The sequence below is a fragment of the Ranitomeya imitator genome, chromosome 1 (genome assembly GCF_032444005.1).
Source record: "Ranitomeya imitator isolate aRanImi1 chromosome 1, aRanImi1.pri, whole genome shotgun sequence".
Classification (NCBI taxonomy): Eukaryota; Metazoa; Chordata; class Amphibia; order Anura; family Dendrobatidae; genus Ranitomeya; species Ranitomeya imitator.
This window is the reverse complement of record NC_091282.1, coordinates 937,113,427-937,134,055: the sequence shown is the minus strand read 5'-3', so window position 1 is coordinate 937,134,055 and position 20,629 is coordinate 937,113,427. Positions and strand designations below refer to the sequence as shown.

Below are 20,629 nucleotides of genomic sequence, written 5' to 3'. Positions count from 1 at the left end.
CCTCTCATTTTCCTATTTACCGTAATTAATTTCTATTATGAAGTTTTTATTATATATTTTCCAATGAATTATTATGAGATAGAGAAAAATGGATAAGTGGGAAGACAGTAAAAAAAACTTCGAAAGATTGAACATGACTTTTCTCTTTCTACACTGTGCACATGGGAATTACATAAAAGCAGAGCTCTGAGCTTGTCCAATGTGCAGCTGGGAAGTGTTGTATCGCACAGCGGGGTGCACACAAAAGTGCACTTTACAGCAATACAAGCTTTTTGGAGCCAGAAAAGAGAACAAGGAAAGAAAGTTGCATTCCGGTAACTCCTAAGTAAATCCTAAGTGACAGATTTGTGAAAGGAGCACATACAGAACACTGGACAAGGCTACTGTGCAAAAGAATGAACAAAAGAAAAACAGCTTGAAACTTGAAACACTTCATACACAACAAAACTGATTTACTAGTTTGCATGTGGCAGGGTCTAGCCAGCATCCTAAGGGTATGTGCACACCTCGTATTTTAGACGCCAATGTAGCAGCTGAGTTTTTGAAGCAGAAGACGCTTCAGGAATGAGCGGCAGTGTTATTCCTGAAACTTTCACTTTTTGCCTCTTTTGTCGTTTTTCGGAGACTTTGCTGTTGGCTTTTTTAATGTATGGCTATGTGCCCACAGAGTCCTTTGTGGGGGGGGGGGGGTTGTATTGGAAACTGAGCACAAACTTCAATTTTTTTTTTTTAGACGGATTTGAAGAGTTTTTTCTCAGTTTCTGCTCCACAATCTGATCTAAAAACTCACAGATTTTGCCCCAAAACCCGCTCTAAAAATGAACAGATTTTTAAAGGAGCTTTTGTACCAGAAACTAAGGAAAATCTGAGCGGAAACTCTTCAAAAGTGGGTGACTCCGCTCTGTGGCTATTGTCATATAGAGTATTTCACAGAGTTTTTGTAGCAGAAAGTAACTAGAAACTGAAAGGAAACTATCCAACTTCTAAATAAATTGCAAAACTCCTCAAAAACTTGGAGCTTTTGCTTAGTTTCCTCTAAAAAACATAGCAAAAAGACTGTGCACATACGTAAACTAGTGAGCGTCTTCGGTGTGGAAGCGTCTGAAGAATGGCTGGGCCATTTCTTTTAGTTGCTTCACGACTTTCAAAGCCTGAAGTGGTTAAAAGAAGCTCAGATAGACTGAACATATGCACCACAAGTCGTTTTGACAGTGCTGTTCATCTTTTTAGCATTTTTGTTCAGCACTTTTTCCTGCACATTTCAAGCGGTATCCCTCTGAAAAAAGACGTTTGCACAAACTCTAAATGGTTAACATCGCAGCATTGTATAGATATTTATACAGCATACCAGTAACCAATACTAGGGCATTGATCTGTCCAGTAGGCCCAGCATTTTAGGCAGCGAGTCAACTTAAAGTTAAAGGGAGTCCGTCATGTGAAAAAATGCTATTACCCTGCAGATATGGGGTTAATCTGCATGTTAATAGGGTTCTGAACCTGCAAGGGGCCGGCACTTACAGCCCCGCTAATGTGAGGAAATGAACTTTATTCCTCTTGGCAACATTCGGGTTACAGTCACGGGGTGGCGCTGATTCAAATGTTGGTGCAGCACGGTTTAGACTTCACTTTTTTCAATGAAGTACATTATGCTTGTAAAGAAAAAAGTTATTGAAGATTTTAGGCAAAGAGAATTTCCATTCACAACAGTGCAGCCTGTGGCTCACTAGTAGAGCTCATGCGAGTGTATAACACGGCTGAGTGCTGTCTGAGGTTTTATAGGATAGCACTTGGATGTTATACTATGGGACAGTGTAGATCAGTGATTGTTTTTTCTTGCCGATTCGTCATAAGCAAACAATCACAGCATGATGAGTGTGACTCCGATATTCGGACCATGTGCACCCATACCAAGTCTATGGGTGCGAGTAAAACATCAGACTGCGGCACAAAGACAATGGAGAAGATGGAGAAATTAAGTTTCCCATCTTCTCCGCACCTGTGAGACGATTTTCTCATGCGAGAGAATCAGATCACACTCAGATGACACTCCGACGGAGTTTGAGCCGAATGTCATTAACATAATTGGCCTGATTCTCTCAAGAGAGCATTTACTGTAGTGTGAGCGAGCCCTTAGGGTCTCCGTCCTCCACACATCAGATCCCAAATTTTAATCTATAAGTTTCATACTACAAAAAGGGCTGCCTTAGAGGGCTCCTCCACCCAATGTCGTGTCAAAAGAAGGATCGAGAGAACGCAGCGGTGCCCTGTGTAAGTCAGGACTGGGAACTCCAAGAAGTGTCTCCAGCACATATCAGCTTCCTGACTGGGTCATCTCTGCCATTTCCCCTGGTCACAGGAACTCCCATTGAAAGAACAAAGAACCTAGGATTATCTTACTCTTGGATGCCATAACAAATACCAGGGGTAATATGCAATTAAAAACAATCCCTTCAAAAGAGGAACAACATAAAATATGCATTCAAAAAAGTAAAGTATAAACACGGGCCATTTTTTCAATTCATACACTTTATTAAATATTTGAATACATCAAATATATAGACGTATTTGGCATTCCCATAGCAACAATTTTATTCCAATATTTATCTATACAAAATTAGGTATCTTCCCTAAATTACAACTTTTATCTTGTAAAATGGTGAGATTATGAAACAGGGACAAGGGACGGCCGTAGGACAAGGCGTACAGCAACAATAAGCAGACACGCACAAAGATTAAATAATATAATATGAATATTTACTAACCAGTTTATAAAACAAAGGAAAGGATTATAGGTAAACTGTGTATAAGTAACAAATACAATGACCGCAGGTGTCCTCAATAACATCGACTAGGAGAATACACAGGTACACTTAAATAATTAACAGAATTGCAGGTCAAGTTGGGGGCATATATACAGCATTAGGCCTCGTTCACACGTCAATGTCTCCGGTACGTGTGGTGACAGTGTTCATACATACCGGAGACACTGACACACGTAGACCCAGTCAAGTCAATGGGTCTGTGCACATGTCTGTGTTTCCACGGACCTTGTGTCCATGTGACCCACACGTACACATCTCCATTTTTTACCTTCAGCACGGACCACAAAACCTCCTACACATGTGCACACGGAGGACACACATGGATATCATCTGTGTGACATGCATCGGCGCCTGTGAAGAAGCGTTACAGTAAACGCTGTTCCCCGGCGCCAGGTGCTGAAGACAGCTCTCATCATTCTCCACTGTTCTGCGGGTGATCAGCGTGAGCAGGGGAGAATGATGAGAGTTATATTCAAGTGAGAACCATGACAGCTGGCGGCGGCTACTGGGACTATTACTACCATCAGCCTGCACCTTCTGCTGCTAATAACAGTGACAGCAGGAGCATCTGATGGAGTTATTCATCAGCCGCTGCCTGTTCTGTAAATAAATAAATGAATGAATGAAAAACCCAGTGTGAGTTCCCCTTTATAAAATACTATTTTCTGGCTGTGTGTTTATTTACAATACAATTATAGGATTAGTAATGGAAAGGTGTCTTATAGATTCCTCTCCATTACCTCTCCATTACTAAGCCGTGGACTTGATGTCACCTGACAATACAAAGGTGACATCAACCCCACAAATGTAAACATCACTTGCCACCATTACAGGGCAAGTGGGAAGAGCCGGGAAATGCGCCAGAATTGGTGCATCTAATAGATGTGCCTTTTCTGGGCAACTGCGGGCTGTTATTTTTAGCCTGGGGGGGGGCTATATCAATGGCCCATTTCAAGCCTAAGAATACCATCCCCCAGCTGTGAGCTTTAGCAAGGCTGGCTGTCAAAAATGGGGGGATCCCATGCAGTTTTTTTTATTATTTATTTAAATAATTAAAAATCAGTGTGGGGACCTCTCTATTCTTGATAACCAGCCTTGCTGAAGCTGACAGCTGAGGGTTGCAGCCCTTAGCTGAGAGTTTTGCCTAGCTGGTTATATAAAATAGAGGGTATTTTTTCATTTATTTATTTATTTATAGCGCAGGCGGCGGGTGATGAATACTCCCATCAGCCTCTACTGCTGTCACTGTTTTTAGCGGCAGCAGGTGTAGGCTGATGGGAGTAATAGTCCCATCAGCCGCCGCCGACTGTCTCTGTTATCAGTTGCATATAAATCTCATCATTCTTCCCTGCTTGCGCTGATCGCTGGCAGAGCAGGGGAGAATGATGAGAGCTGTGTTCAACACCCGGCGACAGGTAACAGCGCTTACTGTAACGCTTCTTCCCTGGCACCCGTCTGTATGGTATTGATGTGGCACATGCATGTCACACGTGTGCCGCAAGTATTACTGACAAGAACACATAGACACTGACATCTCTAGTACCGTTTTTCCGGTACTGGAAATATCAGGATGTGTGAAACCGGCCTTAAAGAAAGCTGTAAATCAGGCTTGAAAGGTGGTGGCCGTATCTCATATCGGTCAAACCTGGTGACAGATTCGCTTTAAACAGAATTAACAGTTATATTCAAGCAAAATACAATGCGGTTAACCCTTTCTATGCATAAATCAATAAAACGACAGCATTGTGCCAGTACTTTAGTAATCGCCTATTCGGAGCAGTTTTGGAAGTGTCTCTTATAGAAGAGGCCTTTTCTCCTAACTAACTGGACCTCTAGTAGGCTATTTATATATGCATATATATTCAGGTGTAAGTTGGTACCAGTACATCCTGAAACTGAAGTAGAAGGGTCCTTGCTGGGCTAAGTCCCGAATATCGGAAACACGGAATGCCAATCTCTCTAACGCAATGGGGCTTCCCTAAGTCCTTAGAAATAAGGTCTCATTTGGCCTAGCCTAAGCTGCTTTGTACTTTGTTGTCCTCACCGAGTCGGCTCATGTCAAGCTGAACAATGCATACCAAAGTCACCAACAACAGATCCAGAGTTGCACCACCTTACCCAGACTTTCCCCAAGGATCCGCAGCTTCATTTCCACATGGACTTTCCTTCAACTCCTCCCAACCTTGCTTTAACTCCTCCCAACCTTTCATCAAGTTCCAACCCGCCCCCGCGCTCCAAATCCAGCCTCTCTCCTCTGCCCTTTATTGGCCAGATCATATATTACATCACAAAACTCCAACAATACAGTAAACTGTGATTAACCATTACAATCCACCCCACTTTTGACGTCTCGGCAAAAACAGCACCAGCCGAGATCTGGCCCCACTCAACACTGTTTTGGAGATACCATTGTGGAGCGATGCCCACTGTCCACTGTGGGATGCTCTGACCTACGCAAGCCATTAAGGACTCAATGGGGCCCTAAGCTTTTCTTTCCCTCAGTAGCTGCAGCTCTTGTTTGGTTGCCTGAGATGTAATGTCTGTTAAGGTTCGTGTGACTGGTACAGTCCACCATTCATCATCATCGTAATCTTCCACTAGGGGTCTGTTGTTCCTGCTGTTGGACTCAGGCCAAGGTTGTCTCAGGGGAGAGGAGTAGATGTGATCCTCATTTTAATGTTCTGGTTTGCACTCTACCATCAATTGTCTGAGATGGGGCAGTTCCATGAGACATGCCCTTTTTCTTGGCACCTAGACCATATCGGGCCCTGGGTAGAGAGTGTTCGTGTGTTCTCGCGTTTGGTCCTGGTTTGGATGAAATTGTCCTTGGGGTGTGTCAGGGTCTCTTCTGGTCACCTAAACAAAGGGACATTTGTTGGATGTCTTAGTTCTTACCACCCCATGTGTCTGGGCGATGGACCGGCTTCCCCGACCCCTCTTAACGGGACGTGAGACCTTCTTAGCTGATCCACTTGCCGGGTCAGTTTCAGGTTAGGTTCTGTTCTTTCAGGATGGTGTCAGTATTGGTGAAAATAGAGGCCCCAGCCTTGCATTTTTTTGGCAAGTCTGTAAGATTCTCTGTAAAGCATTTATATACTGGAAGATGCTTTTGTCTATTTGCAGACACTGATTAAAAAAGCTCGTCTTGAAAATAGCGGCTGAGCCTCTCTCACCATAAAAATCTAATCGGGCCACAATGTCCTCTACAGTTTTTCGTGTTGATGCGGGACACCGCATCACCATGTCTCTTGCTTCTTCTTCTAGCGTGATGTTAGAGTGAAACTCCACAGATAGGTTGTACAGTCTGTTTGTATTTCATATACGATCGGCCCAATCTTCAATTGGCACATTATTACCGTCAAATTTTGCAAGTGGTCTCAGTATGGAACCTACTGACAAGCTCAGGCTCTTATCGTTTAGAGTCGGCGAGAGAGCGACTTGGACAAGTGCTCTCGCGGAAGCTGTGGCCTGTACCACACTGCCATCCCTGGTCGCGTTCTGCACTTTGATGCTGTATCCTACTTGCAGCACCAAATCAAACATGGATGAGGGACGGCCACAGGATAAGGGGTAAAGCAACAATCAGCATACACGCACAAAGATAAGATAATATAATATGAATATTTACTAAGCCATATATAAAACAAAGAAAGAGTGGTAGGTAAACAGTGTATAAGTAACAAACACAGTGATAGCAGTTACTCTCAATAACACCAACTAACAGTGTACGCAGATACACTTAAATGGAAGCTGTCACCAGTTTTGACCGATATGAGATAGGCACACCACCTTTCAGGTCTGATATGCAGCTGTATATAATGCTGTACATCTGCCCTCAACTCGACTTAGGCCTCAAAGGTCTCCCATATCGGTCAACTCTGGTGACAGGTTTAACTAACTGGAACTTTAATAGGTTATTTATACACGCGCAAATATATTCAGATGTAAGATATTACTGGTACATCCTGAAACCGAAGTAGTAGGGTCCTTGCTGTGCTAGTCACGAATAATCAGAAACGCTGTCTTGAAGCTCTTAGGGAATGCTTATGTCTCCAACGTAGTCTAAGTCTTTTCAGAAAAGACCTCAAGTGGCCTAGCCCAAGATGCTGTTTACTTGGTTGTCCTCACAGTGTCGGCTCATGTTAAGCCAAAAGGTACCTTCACAATAAACGACGCTGCAGCGATCCAGACAACGATCCGGATCGCTGCAGAGTCGCTGTTTGGTCGCTGGAGAGCTGTCACACAGACCGCTCTCCAGCGACCAACGATGCCGGTAACCAGGGTAAACATCGGGTTACTAAGCGCAGGGCCGCGCTTCGTAACCCGATGTTTACCCTGGTTACCTGTTGTGAATTCCGTTCTTGGGCTCCCTCCGGTGGTTGTAAATGGCACTTTTGTGAATTCTGCCCTTGGGTTCCCTCTGGTGGTTTTGAGTGGAACTGCCGCTCCTTGGGTTTAGCTTTAGCAGCTGCTTTCACTAATTGTCTCTCCTGGCTCTGCTATTTAACCTGGCTCTAGTCTTCAGCCTATGCCACTTGTCAATGTTCTCTGGCTGGATTCACATCTCTGCTTGGATTCTCCTGGTTTCCTGACCAGTTCTGCAAAGATAAGTTCTGGCTTTGCTCATTTCAGTCCACATGTTGTGGACTTATTGTTCTGTGCATTCTATTTTTGTCCAGCTTGTCATTATGGATTTTTTCTGTTAGCTGGAAGCTCTGGGAAGCAGATTTACCCTCCACACCTTTAGTCAGGTGTGGAGATTTTGTAAACTCTGTGTGGATTGTTTTGTAGTTTTTATACTGACCGCACAGTATCCTTTCCTGTCCTATCTATCAAGCTAGACTGGCCTCCTATGCTAAAATCTGATTTCATCTCTGCGTATGTTATTTTCCCCTCCTCTCACCGTCAATATTTGTGGGGGGCTATCTTTCCTTTAGGGATTTTCTCTGAGGCAAGATAGGTTTCCTGTTTCCATCTTTAGGGGAAGTTAGATCTTAGGCTGTGCCGAGGGGTCTAGGGAGCGTCAGGTACCCCCCACGGCTATTTTTAGTTGCGCTGCTAGGTTCAGGGTCTGCGGTCAGTACAGATACCACCTCCTTCAGAGCTTGTCTCATGTTGTTCCTAAACCACCAGATCATAACAGTTACCATCCTAAAAGTAAAAAAAACAAACGCTTCATACTTACCTTCCGCTGTCTGTCCCCGGCGCTGTGATTCTCTGTACTGGCTGTGAGCATAGCAGCCAGAAAGCAGAGCGGTGACGTCACCGCTCTGCTTTCCGGCCGCTGTGCTCACAGTGAGTGCAGGAAAGCACAGCGCCGGGGACAGACAGCGGAAGGTAAGTATGAAGCATTTTTTTTTTTACTTTTAGGATGGTAACCAGGGTAAGCATCGGGTTACTGAGCGCGGCCCTGCGCTTAGTAACCCGATGTTTACCCTGGTTACCAGCGAAGACATCGCTGAATCGGCGTCACACACGCCGATTCAGCGATGTCAGCGGGAGAGCCAGCGACCAAATAAAGTTCTGGCCTTCTAGCCCCGACCAATGACATCACAGCAGGATTCTGATCGCTGCTGCGTGTCAAACTGAACGATATCGCTAGCCAGGACGCTGCAACGTCACGGATCGCTAGCGATATCGTTTAGTGTGAAGGTACCTAAACAATGCGTCCCAGAATCGCATTACCATATCCAGACTTTCTCCATGGATCTGCAGCTTCACTTCCACCTGGACTCTCCTTCGACTGCCCACCAACTGCCCAAAACCCCTGCGCTCCAACTCCAGCCTCTCACCGCTGCCCTCTACTGGCCAGATCATATATTATATCTCAAATCTCCAACAATACAGTTAACTGTGATTAACACTTACATTTATATAACTGTGTCAGAGTTGAATGAAAAATATATATTAAAATTGAAAAAATCTTCCAATTCTGAAGACCCAAATTGGGCATGTCCTGGATGGGTTATCTCATAAGGAGGCCTATTTAAGAAAAAGTGTAGGTTTAGTCTACAGTTTTTTCTATTCCTGAGGTGTCCTGAATGGTGTAGCATCTCCACTGGTTTTGATTAAAGTTAAGAGGAGAGTTCCTCTTGATTGCTGGATTTCTTCCAGAGAAGACTGGTGCCTCCAAATTGCGGAGCCTATCTTGTGGTAACAACAGCTATCTACAGAGAAGGGAAACAGATGAAGAGAAGAGTTTTATCTAAGAATGAGAATTAGAGCCAGGAGTCATTTGGGGCTGCAGATAGCTACTTCCAATCATCAATCATCTTGTAACATAATTGTCTTAAGCAGTGAGCATTATCTGTCAGGAAACTGGATTTCCATCTGTTCCTCAAACTTTCCAGGCATAAACTTTATTTCAATGTCATATAGATATATTGCTTAAGTGCATCCTGGCGATGGGTCTAAGTTACAGAATATTTAGCTGAAATCCACATTATTTAATTCACGCATTGTCCTGGTAAATCACTGACTATTATTACTGCACATGACATCTCTGAGCTAAAGTTCTGTCAGGAAAGGTCCAAGTGAATTAGTGCGCTGCACATCCTTCCTGATTTACTTCTGAGGACATAATTACGTCTCCTGATCTCATCAGCTGACTTCTACATCCTACGTCTGGTTGTGCACTTTGCTTTGTATCTAAATACCATATTTTTCTGATATCTTCACTGGTATGGAAATATCCACTATTAACATGAAATTCCTTGAGGTTAAAGGTGCTATTTTATATATTTTTTAGCATAGTACGTACTGGAAGGTAATTGCTACCCTACCTGTTTTGCCAGGCACCAATCTCTGCTGGCTCAGTCATGGTTGCTCCTGCCAGCGATTCTGCAGTTTCTGGTGACAGAGAAGCTGCTTCTCTTCCACTCTGTTCTGTTGATGGGAGTGACTGGCGATGCCAAGCTGACTGACAGGTGGCTCCCTGCTTCATAACTGTCAATCAGCATGATGTCACCAGTCACACCATGTCGATAGAGCAGCCCGGAAGATGAAGAGCAGCTCTGTTAATGTAAAGCGGCAGAATTGGTCTGTGGTCGTTCTCAGCCACCGCTGGGCAGAACTAGCAGGAAGTTAGCAACTACCTGCTTGGAACTTTTTAGCCTCATGAAAAACCAAGGAAAACTAGTCCAAGATAACCCTTTTAGGTTATTACAGTGAATTTTTGGTGATTTTTTCTGCGCTGCGTCTTACAGTTCTAGCCAAGTGGATGGGGTTTATTTTTTTTACTCAGTGTAATCTGGCCTGTGATGTGTATTTGAAATCCACAACATGTCACTTTCTCTTGCAGATGTACTGAATATTATTCAGATTTCCCCCTTAGACTTGCATTAGATGCAGAAAATCCACAGGTATAACACGCACATGCATTTTAAATGCATTTCCGCATCTGAAACAACACATGTAATCTGTACCTAAGTATGTCAATAAAGTTGAAAATCTGCAACATCAAAAACTCACCAACTACTCAGCGTGGGAACGCAGCCTTAAAATCTTTGTAAGGCTACGCTCAGATTTGCGTTGTGCGCCGCTGCGTCGGCAATGCAACGCACAACGCAAATAAAAACGCACCAAAATGCACGCAAAAACGCTGCGTTTTGCGACGCATGCGTCCTTTTTTGCCGAAATTTGGACGCAAGAAAAATGCAACTTGTTGCATTTTCCGCGCCCGACGCTTGCGGCCAAAAAACCGCATGCGTCGCACAATGCAGCACAACGCATGTCCATGCGCCCCCCATGTTAAATATAGGGGCGCATGACGCATGCGTTGCCGCAGCGTTTCCCGACGCAGCGTCGGGAAACGCTAATGTGAACGTTGCCTAAAGTATTTAATATTGTATATTTATGCAAGATTTTTTTTACACTTAATAGAGATCTATTTTCCAAGTAAATTAATATTGTTCCACTATTTTTAGTATAGGCCATGAACATGTGATTGCTATTGGTCCAACCCTAGGAGCAAAACATAGAAACAGCATAGCCCCTTCACCATAATACCCAATCTTCTCTCTTGTCTGTATAGGCGTGTCTGGTACTACATCTCAGCCCCATATAACGTCATGAGGGCTGAAATGCCGTACCTTGGGTTTGGACCCTCACCAATAAGACATTGATAGTCTAGCCTAAGATTGGCATCACATCCTGTTTTCAGACTTACATTCTAAAAAAAGATGAACACTTTCCAAAAGTTGATGAAACTGTATACCGTACTTTTTCTGAGATCTTATAAAGATAACCATCAATGAAGGGACAACATTAAAAGAGGGGAGATAATGACCCCATCAGTCAGTGTTCACTATACCGTATTGGTTGGGTGCACTCTATAGCCTGCCAGATAGTAGAGCCTTTACTTACAACTGTTAATATCCTATCCCATAGACGTTTACAGATATTGTACAATGTAGGATTTTTGTGTTACAGGCGTATTCTTCCTACTGTATGTAAAAGGTGGTTTGACTTTAGTCTTAGTGATATCAGCAGTAAAAATTTTACTATAAAGTCAAAGTTGATACTAAATTGCTCAGATTAGTATATAAAGACTTCCCCATAAAAAATACATGGACTTGTAGGTCGCTGATGAGCCCTTCTGCTTCCTTATTAGCTATTCTCTGCTTTTGTACATGTGCAATAGTTGTTAGGTGATGAGTACAGTTGGTAGCCATTGCATTGCCCGTATGGCTGGTCACCCGCTCAGTTTCCCAAGAATGAAGAAATCCACATTGTTACAAAATGCGGGAATTACAGTGCCTTGCGAAAGTATTCAGCTGGAACTTTTCAACCTTTCCCACTTATCATGCTTCAAACATAAAGATACCAAATATAAATTTTTGGTGAAGAATCAACAACAAGTGGAACACAATTGTGAAGTTGAACGAAATGTATTGGTTATTTTACATTTTTGTGGAAATTCAAAAACTGAAAAGTGGGGCGTGCAATATCATTTGGCCCCTTTACTTTCAGTGCAGCAAACTCACTCCAGAAGTTCATTGTGGATCTCTGAATGTTCCAATGTTGTCCTAAATGCCTAATGATGATAAATATTATTTACCTGTGTGTAATCAAGTCTCCGTATAAATGCACCTGCTCTATGATATTCTCAGGGTTCTGTTTGAAGCACAGAGAGTATCATGAAGACCAAGGAACACAACAGGCAGGTCCGTGATACTGTTGTGGAGAAGTTTAAAGCCGGATTTGGATACAAAATGATTTCCAAAACTTTAAACATCCCAAGGAGCACTGTGCAAGCGATCATATTGAAATGGAAGAAGTATCATACCACTGCAAATCTACCAAGACCCGGCAGTCCCTCTAAACTTTCATCTCAAACAAAGAGAAGACTGATCAGAGATGCAGCCAAGAGGCCCATGATCACTCTGGATGAACTGCAGAGATCTACAGCTGAGGTGGGATAGTCTGTCCATAGGACAACAATGAGTTGTACACTGCACAAATCTGACCTTTATGGAAGAGTGGCAAGAAGAAAGCCATTTCTTAAAGATATCCATAAAAAGTGTTGTTTAAAGTTTGCAACAAGCCACCTAGGAGACACACCAAACATGTGGAAGAAGGTGCTCTGGTCAGATGAAACCAAAATCAAACTTTTTGGCAACACTACTAAATGATATGTTTGGCGTAAAGGGTACACAGCTCATCACCCCGAACACACCATCCCCACTGTCAAACATGGTGGTGACAGCATCATGGTTTGGGCCTGCTTTTCTTCAGCAGGGACAGGGAAGATGGTTAAAATTGTTGGGAAGATGGATGGAGCCAAATACAGGACCATTCTTGAAGAAAACCTGTTGGAGTCTGCAAAAGACCTGAGAATGGGACAGAGATTTGTCTTCCAACAAGACAATGATTCCAAACATAAAGCAAAATCTACAATGGAATGGTTCACAAATAAACATATCCAGGTGTTAGAATGGCCAAGTCAAAGTGCAGAACTCAATCCAATCGAGATTCTGTGGAAAGAGCTGAAAACTGCTGTTTACAAACGATCTCCATCAAACCTCACTGAGCTCGAGCTGTTTGCCAAGGAAGAATGGGCAAGAATTTCAGTCTCTTGATGTACAAAACTGATAGAGACATACCCCAAGCGACTTGCAGCTGTGATCGCAGGAAAAGGTGGCGCAACAAAGTATTTAGTTAAAGGGGCCGAATAATATTGTGCACCCCACTTTTCAATTTTTGAATTTCCACAAAAATGTAAAATAACCAATACATTTCATTCAACTTCACAATTGTGTTCCACTTGTTGTTGATTCTTCACCAAAAATTTACATTTGGTATCTTTATGTTTGAAGCATGTTATGTGGGAAAAGGTTGAAAAGTTCCAGGGAGCCGAATACTTTTGCAAGGCACTGTATGTGCGTCTAGAGTATATGTAAAGCTTTGGGCACTCCTTGTGAGTAATTGCGTCCCATTAACAGTTGCCAGCTGTAACCAAATGCTTTGAATGGAATACTAAATTACTTATGCAAGAGGACAAACTAGAGACAAATATATCTCTAGGCACCTCTTTAATTTTATGTAGGCACTGGTCTTAAATGAAATTTAATTTGTTGTTTACTTGAAGCAGGGACAGAACACTATTGTGGTGAGGGCAGATCTAATAATAGGAATTTGTTCACACTGAGAAATCTGTTCCAAATCTGTAAGTAATTTTCACAGAAAATCTGCACCATACTCAATGTAAGCTCAGATGTCACTTTCTGTAAGACCGAGGTCACACTAGCGTAGAATACGGACGAGTGCTATGCGAGAAAGCATCACATAGGTCTCAGACCAGTGTTAATTTATAGTGCAGCTCACATCTGCGATTATTTTCTCACGCTGAATTGGCCGAGTCTCGGCGCACTCGCACCCATATAAGTCTATGGGTGCGAGTGACACAATGCACATCACTCGGATATCATCCAAGTGCGGTGAGATATACACTGATGCCGGCAGTGGGGGAGATAGAGAAATTAATTTCTCCGCCTCCTCCGCAGCTGTGCTGCGATTCTCTCTGTGCGACACTCTGCTACCGCTGGCAGCAGAGCAGGAGCCCAGGGTCATTAGCATATCGCAGACGATGCTCTCACATCAGATGCCATACGCTAATGTAACCCCTGCTTAGTGCCAATTTCTGCAGCCGAATAACCCTTGGAGATACTTTGCTATGGAAAGAAAACAATTGTTGGGTATGGCATTGTTCTAGGGGAATATAACATTTTGAAAAAACGTAGTAACCTATGATGTCGTCTTTGTTTCCCTCCGTAGTGGCAGTGCTGTGGGGCATTCGGAGCTGATGATTGGAATCTGAATATTTACTTCAACTGCACTGATGCCAATGCCAGTCGGGAGCGCTGTGGGGTGCCATTCTCCTGCTGTACGAAAGACCCTGCTGTACGCTACTTCGTTTTATCCCCTATTTTTAGGGCATCCACAATACTTTCACACCTCTGGCACCATGGGATAAATTATACTGGTATTATTCTTAGCAATATTTAATGTCCATGAATTAAAGTGTGGCATTGAGACACGTGACACGGAGCATTGTATCGGGGTATGCCTAGGTCTTCCAGATTGTAGAAATGTTGACAATAGCAGGACAGTAGAAAGAAAATGTACTTTGTGCGTTTCTACATTTCTGATATTAATATGTTCCATTTTATCACTTGTAGGAAGACGTCATTAACACTCAATGTGGATATGATGTCAGGCAAAAGCCAGTAAGTATGGGTCATTACTTTTCTGGAAATTGCCTTCATGTTTTACTCTGGAGAATCTAGAAAGATTTGATATTGCAGTGAGATATTTCACCAAAGAAGCAAATTAAAACATAAGATAAATGTCCAAAGAAAATTTCCTCCAAAATATAAAGAAGTCAAGCTAGCCAAACATATTAGATCACATATTAGATTAGGTTGGCAATTAATTTTCCCGAGAGGCCACATGAAAGGTGACTGTTGTGTGGGTCAAAGCAACTGTCTGAAATTACTTCTGCTCAATGTAAATATTAATACTAATTAATATTGTTTTATATTAAAATTATTTGCATCACTTTTTGAGCAGAATTATATATGTTGACTAGCCGCTACTTCTAATACATTTAATGATTGGGCTTATTGTAACATATTCTTATCTTTGAGCAGCTAAGCAACACGATACAATTTATTACTTTTTAGTACGTTTATAAATCATAAGCTCCTTTTATTCAGCCCTTGTAGATTGATCAGCAGCTCCCACCACACAGTATAATGTCCCCACAGCCCCCATATATAGTATGATGTTCTCACAGTCCCTCACATATGGTATGACTGTCCTCACAGCGCCCCACACACGGTATCACGGTCCTCACAGTCCCCCACACATGGTATGACGGTCCTCACAGTCCACCACACACGGTATAATGATCCTCTGAGCCCCCCAGTCACAGTATGATGGTCCTCACAGCCCCCCACACACGGTATGACAGTCCTCATAGCCCCCACACACGGTATAATGGTCTTCACACATAGTTTGATGGTCTTCACATGTCCCCCTATATACAGTATGAACAAACACACACTGCACACAGTATAAGCCCACCAGCAGCCCTCCTATATATAGTATGAGCCCACACACAGCTGTCAATATGGTATGATGCTCCTATGTATTGAAACATAAAAAAAACAAAAAAAAGCACATACTCACCTCACTCCCATTCCTCCAGTGTTCTGATCCAGTCTTTGCCGTGTTCACTAACGCTTCACACAGCAGACGCAATGTAATGACATCAATGGGTCTGCTGTCTCAGTCGCACATGCTGAATGGTGGAACAAGGAGCCGGTGGATTTCTCCTCCACCATTATATTTACTGCTATCTGAATCTTGAGGATGCAGGTAATGTTGAAATTGAGACAACAAGCTGACACCTGGTTCAGTGTATTTAGCCCTTCAGCTATCTTGAACAACAAGCCGGAAAGGAATAGTGAGAGGACCAGATGTGGCCCACGGGTTGCGTTTTGCCCAGATTTATATTAGATGATTCTGGCGACACTGACCAAACATCTAATGGACCTCCTGGTTCTCTTTTCCAGACATCAAGTTACCCAATGTTTATGTTCTCAAAGAATACACAGCTGTGCTCAAAAGTTTACATACCTCAGCAGAATTTTCGTTTTCTTTGCCTTTTTTCAGAGAATATGAATGATAACACCAAAACGTTTTCTCCACTTATCGTTAGTGGTTGGGTGAAGTCATTTATTGTCAAACTACTGTGTTTTCTCTTTTTAAATCATAATGACAACCCAAAACATCCAATGACCCTGATCAAAAGTTCACATGCCCAGTGATTTTGGCCTGATAACATGCACAGAAGTTGACACAAATGGGTTTGAATGGCTGCTAAAGGTAACATCCTCACCTGTGACCTGTTTGAGTGAGTTTCTAGAATCCAGACAGACTCTTGTATATTTCATCCAGCCACTGACATTTCTGGATTGTGAGTCATGGGCAAAGCAAAAGAATTGTCAACGGATCTATGGGAAAAGGTAGTTGAACTGTATAAAACAGGAAAGGGATACAAAAAGATATCCAAGGAATTGATAATGCCAGTCAGCAGCGTTCAAACTGTGATTAACAAATAGAAAATCAGGGGCTCTTTAAAAACAAAACAATGATCAGGTAGACGAACAAAAATTTTGTCCACAACTGCCAATTGTTCGGGATGCAAAAAAAAAGCCACAAATAACATCAGCTGAAATACAGGACTCTCTGAAAACTAGTGGTGTGTCTGTTTCAAGATGCACAATAAGGAGGCACTTGAAGAAAAATGGGCTGCATGGTTGAGTCGCCAGAAGAAAGCCATTACTGCGCAAATGCCACAAAGTATCTCACCTGCAATATGCAAAACAGCACAGATACAAGCCTTAAAACTTTTGGAACAAGGTAATTTGGAGTGATGAGGCCAAAATTGAATGTTTTGGCCACAACCATAAACAATACCAATAAAGTGACAAGGATCCAAAACACAAGGCCAAGTTGACTTGTCACTGGCTACAGCAGAGCAAAGTGAAGTTTCTGGAGTGGTCATCTCAGTCTCCTGACCTCAGTATCATTGAGCCATTATGGGGAGATCTCAAGTGTGCAGTTCATGTAAGACAGCCCAGGAATTTACAGGAACTGGAGGCTTTTGCCAAGAACAGTAGGCAGCTTTACCATCTGAGAACATAAAGAACCTTATCCACAACTACCACAAAAGACTTAAAGCTGTCATTGATGTTAGAGGGTGCAATACACAGTATTAGGAAATGGGATATGTGAACTTTTGATCAAGGTTATTTGGATGTTTTGAGTTGCCATTATGATTTAAAAAGAGAAAACAGAGTAGTTTGACAATAAATGGCTTCACCCAACCACTAACCATGAGTGGAGAAAAAGTTTTGGTGTTAAATAATATATAAAGCTGAATGTGTGTGTGTGTGTGTGTGTGTGTGTGTGTATGTGTATGTGTATGTGTGTATGTCCGGGATTGTCATCTGCACCGTCGCAGCTACAGCCACAAAATTTTGTACAGTCACACGTCTGGATCCAGAGAGCATTATAGGCTATGTTGTGAGGCGAACTTTTAACTCTGCATGTTCCAATTCACCATAAAATTTTGCCCCTATCTACATAATGGGGAAAAAGTGAAAGGAAAAGTGTTGGAGACAAATTGACAGCTGCCAGATGTGAACAAGGGGGACTTAATGAATGAGAGCGATGGCGCCAAAGAGTATATACCGTACAGTTGCTAAGGTGAGGCCCTGACATGGGATACTCACCACACAAGGGGATATGAACACAAACACAAAATGCGCCACACACTACCACGTGCTTGAACACATACTGTATACCACCCTCAGTCAGCACACATTTCACCACACATACACCAACCTCGCTACTTAACCCCTTTCTGACATCGGACGTACTATCCCGTCCATGTGGGGTGGGCCCCTATGACCATGGACGAGATAGTACGTCCAGCGTGATCGGCGGCGCTCACGGGGGGAGCGCCGCCGATCGCGGCCGGGTGTCAGCTGCCTATCGCAGTTGACATCCGGCACTATGTGCCAGGAGTGGTCACGGACCGCCCCCGGCACATTAACCCCTGGCACACCGTGATCAAAGATGATCGCGATGTGCCGGCGGTGCAGGGAAGCATCGCGGAGGGAGGGGGCTGCCTGCGGGCTTCCCTGAGCCCCCCGCAGCAACCTGATGTGATCGCGTTGCTGCGAGGGTCTTACCTCCCTCCCTCCCTGCTCCAGGCCCGGATCCAAGATGGCCGCGGATCCGGGTCCTGCAGGGAGGGAGGTGGCTTCACAGAGCCTGCTCAGAGCAGGCACTGTGAAGCAGCCTGCACTCCTATCAGATCGGTGATCTGATAGAGTGCTGTGCAAACTATCACCGATCTGTGATGTCCCCCCCTGGGACAAAGTAAAAAAGTAAAAAAAAATTTTTTCAAATGTGTAAAAAAAAATAAAAAAAAATATTCCAAAATAATGAAAAAAAAAAATATTATTCCCATAAATACATTTCTTTATCTAAATAAAAAAAACCAAACAATAAAAGTACACATATTTAGTATCGCCGCGTCCGTAAAGGCCCGACCTATAAAACTGGCCCACTAGTTAACCCCTTCAGTAAACACCGTAAGAAAAAAAAAAAAACAAACGAGGCAAAAAACAACGCTTTATTATCATACCGCCGAACAAAAAGTGGAATAACACGCAATCAAAAAGACAGATATAAATAACCATGGTACTGCTGAAAACGTCATCTTGTCCCGCAAAAAACGAGCCGCCATACAGCATCATCAGCAAAAAAATAAAAAAGTTATAGTCCTGAGAATAAAGCGATGCAAAAATAATTATTTTTTCTATAAAATAGTTTTTATCGTATAAAAGCCCCAAAACATAAAAAAAGTGATATAAATGAGGTGTCGCTGTAATCGTACTGACCCGAAGAATAAAACTGCTTTATCAATTTTACCAAACGCGGAACGGTATAAACGCCTCCCCCAAAAGAAATTCATGAATAGCTGGTTTTTGGTCATTCTGCCTCACAAAAATCGGAATAAAAAGCGATCAAAAAATGTCACGTGCCCGAAAATGTTACCAATAAAAACGTCAACTCGTCCCGCAAAAGACAAGACCTCACATGACTCTGTGGACCAAAATATGGAAAAATTATAGCTCTCAAAATGTGGTAACGCAAAAAATATTTTTTGCAATAAAAAGCGTCTTTCAGTGTGTGACGGCTGCCAATCATAAAAATCCGCTAAAAACCCCACTATAAAAGTAAATCAAACCCCCCTTCATCACCCCCTTAGTTAGGGAAAAATTAAAAAAATGTATTTATTTCCATTTTCCCATTAGGGCTAGGGTTAGGGTTAGGGTTAGGGCTAGGGTTAGGGCTAGGGTTAGGGCTAGGGTTAGGGCTAGGGCTAGGGTTAGGGCTAGGGTTAGGGCTAGGGTTAGGGCTAGGGTTAGGGCTACAGTTTGGGTTGGGGCTAAAGTTAGGGTTCGGGTTGGGGCTAAAGTTACAGTTAGGGTTTAGATTACATTTACAGTTGGGAATAGGTTTGGGATTAGGGTTAGGGGTGTGTCTGGGTTAGAGGTGTGGTTAGGGTTACTGTTGGGATTAGGGTTAGGGATGTGTTTGGATTAGGGTTTCAGTTATAATTGTGGAGTTTCCACTGTTTAGGCACATCAGGGGCTCTCCAAATGCGACATGGCGTCCGATCTCAATTCCAGCCAATTCTGCGTTGAAAAAGTAAAACAGTGCTTCTTCCCTTCCGAGCTCTCCCGTGTGCCCAAACAGGGGTTTACCCCAACATATGGGGTATCAGCGTACTCAGGACAAATAGGACAACAACTTTTGGGGTCCAATTTCTCCTGTTACCCTTGGGAAAAACTGGGGGCTAAAAAATATTTTTTGTGGGGAAAAAAATGATTTTTTATTTTCACGGCTCTGCGTTATAAACTGTAGTGAAACACTTGGGGGTTCAAAGTTCTCACAACACATCTAGATTAGTTACCTGGGGGTCTAGTTTCCAATATGGGGTCACTTGTGGGGGGTTTCTACTGTTTTGGTACATTAGGGGTTCTGCAAACGCAATGTGACGCCTGCAGACCATTCCATCTAAGTCTGCATTCCAAATGGCGCTCCTTCCCTTCCGAGCTCTGCCATGCGCTCAAACGGTGGTTCCTCCCAACATACGGGGTATCAGCGTACTCAGGACAAATTGGACAACAACTTTTGGGGTCGAATTTCTCCTCTTACCCTCGGGAAAATACAAAACTGGGGGATAAAAAATAATTTTGGGGGGAAAGATTTTTTTTTTAATTTTCACGGCTCTGCGTTACAAACTGTAGTGAAACACTTGGGGGTTCAAAGCTATCACAACACATCTAGATGAGTTCCTTAGGGGGTCTAGTTTCCAAAATGGTGTCACTTGTGGGAGGTTTCTACTGTTTAGGTACATTAGGGGCTCTGCAAATGCAATGTGACACCTGCAGACCATTCCATCTAAGTCCTCATTCCAAATGGAGCTCCTTCCCTTCCGAGCCCTCCCATGCGCCCAAACAGTGGTTCCCCCCCCACATATGGGGTATCAGCGCACTCAGGACAAATTGGACAACAAATTGTGGGGTCGAATTTCTCCTGTTACCCTCGGGAAAATACAAAACTGGGGGCTAAAAAATAATTTTTGTGGGAAAAAATTTTTGTTTTATTTTTACGGCTCTCCATTATAAACTTCTGTGAAGCCCTTGGTGGGTCAAAGCGCT

At 43.0% G+C, this 20,629-nt stretch overlaps 1 protein-coding gene across 1 annotated transcript in view; it reads left to right on the top strand.

Annotated features, from left to right (window-relative positions):
• TSPAN5 (tetraspanin 5) overlaps positions 1-20,629 on the top strand; it is a 227,407-nt gene that overhangs the window by 195,733 nt on the left and 11,045 nt on the right. Inside the window, exons 5-6 of the mRNA XM_069743609.1 lie at positions 14,097-14,222; positions 14,501-14,548. Of these exons, the coding sequence (XP_069599710.1) occupies positions 14,097-14,222; positions 14,501-14,548 (174 nt within the window). The remainder of the gene's footprint in view (positions 1-14,096; positions 14,223-14,500; positions 14,549-20,629) is intronic.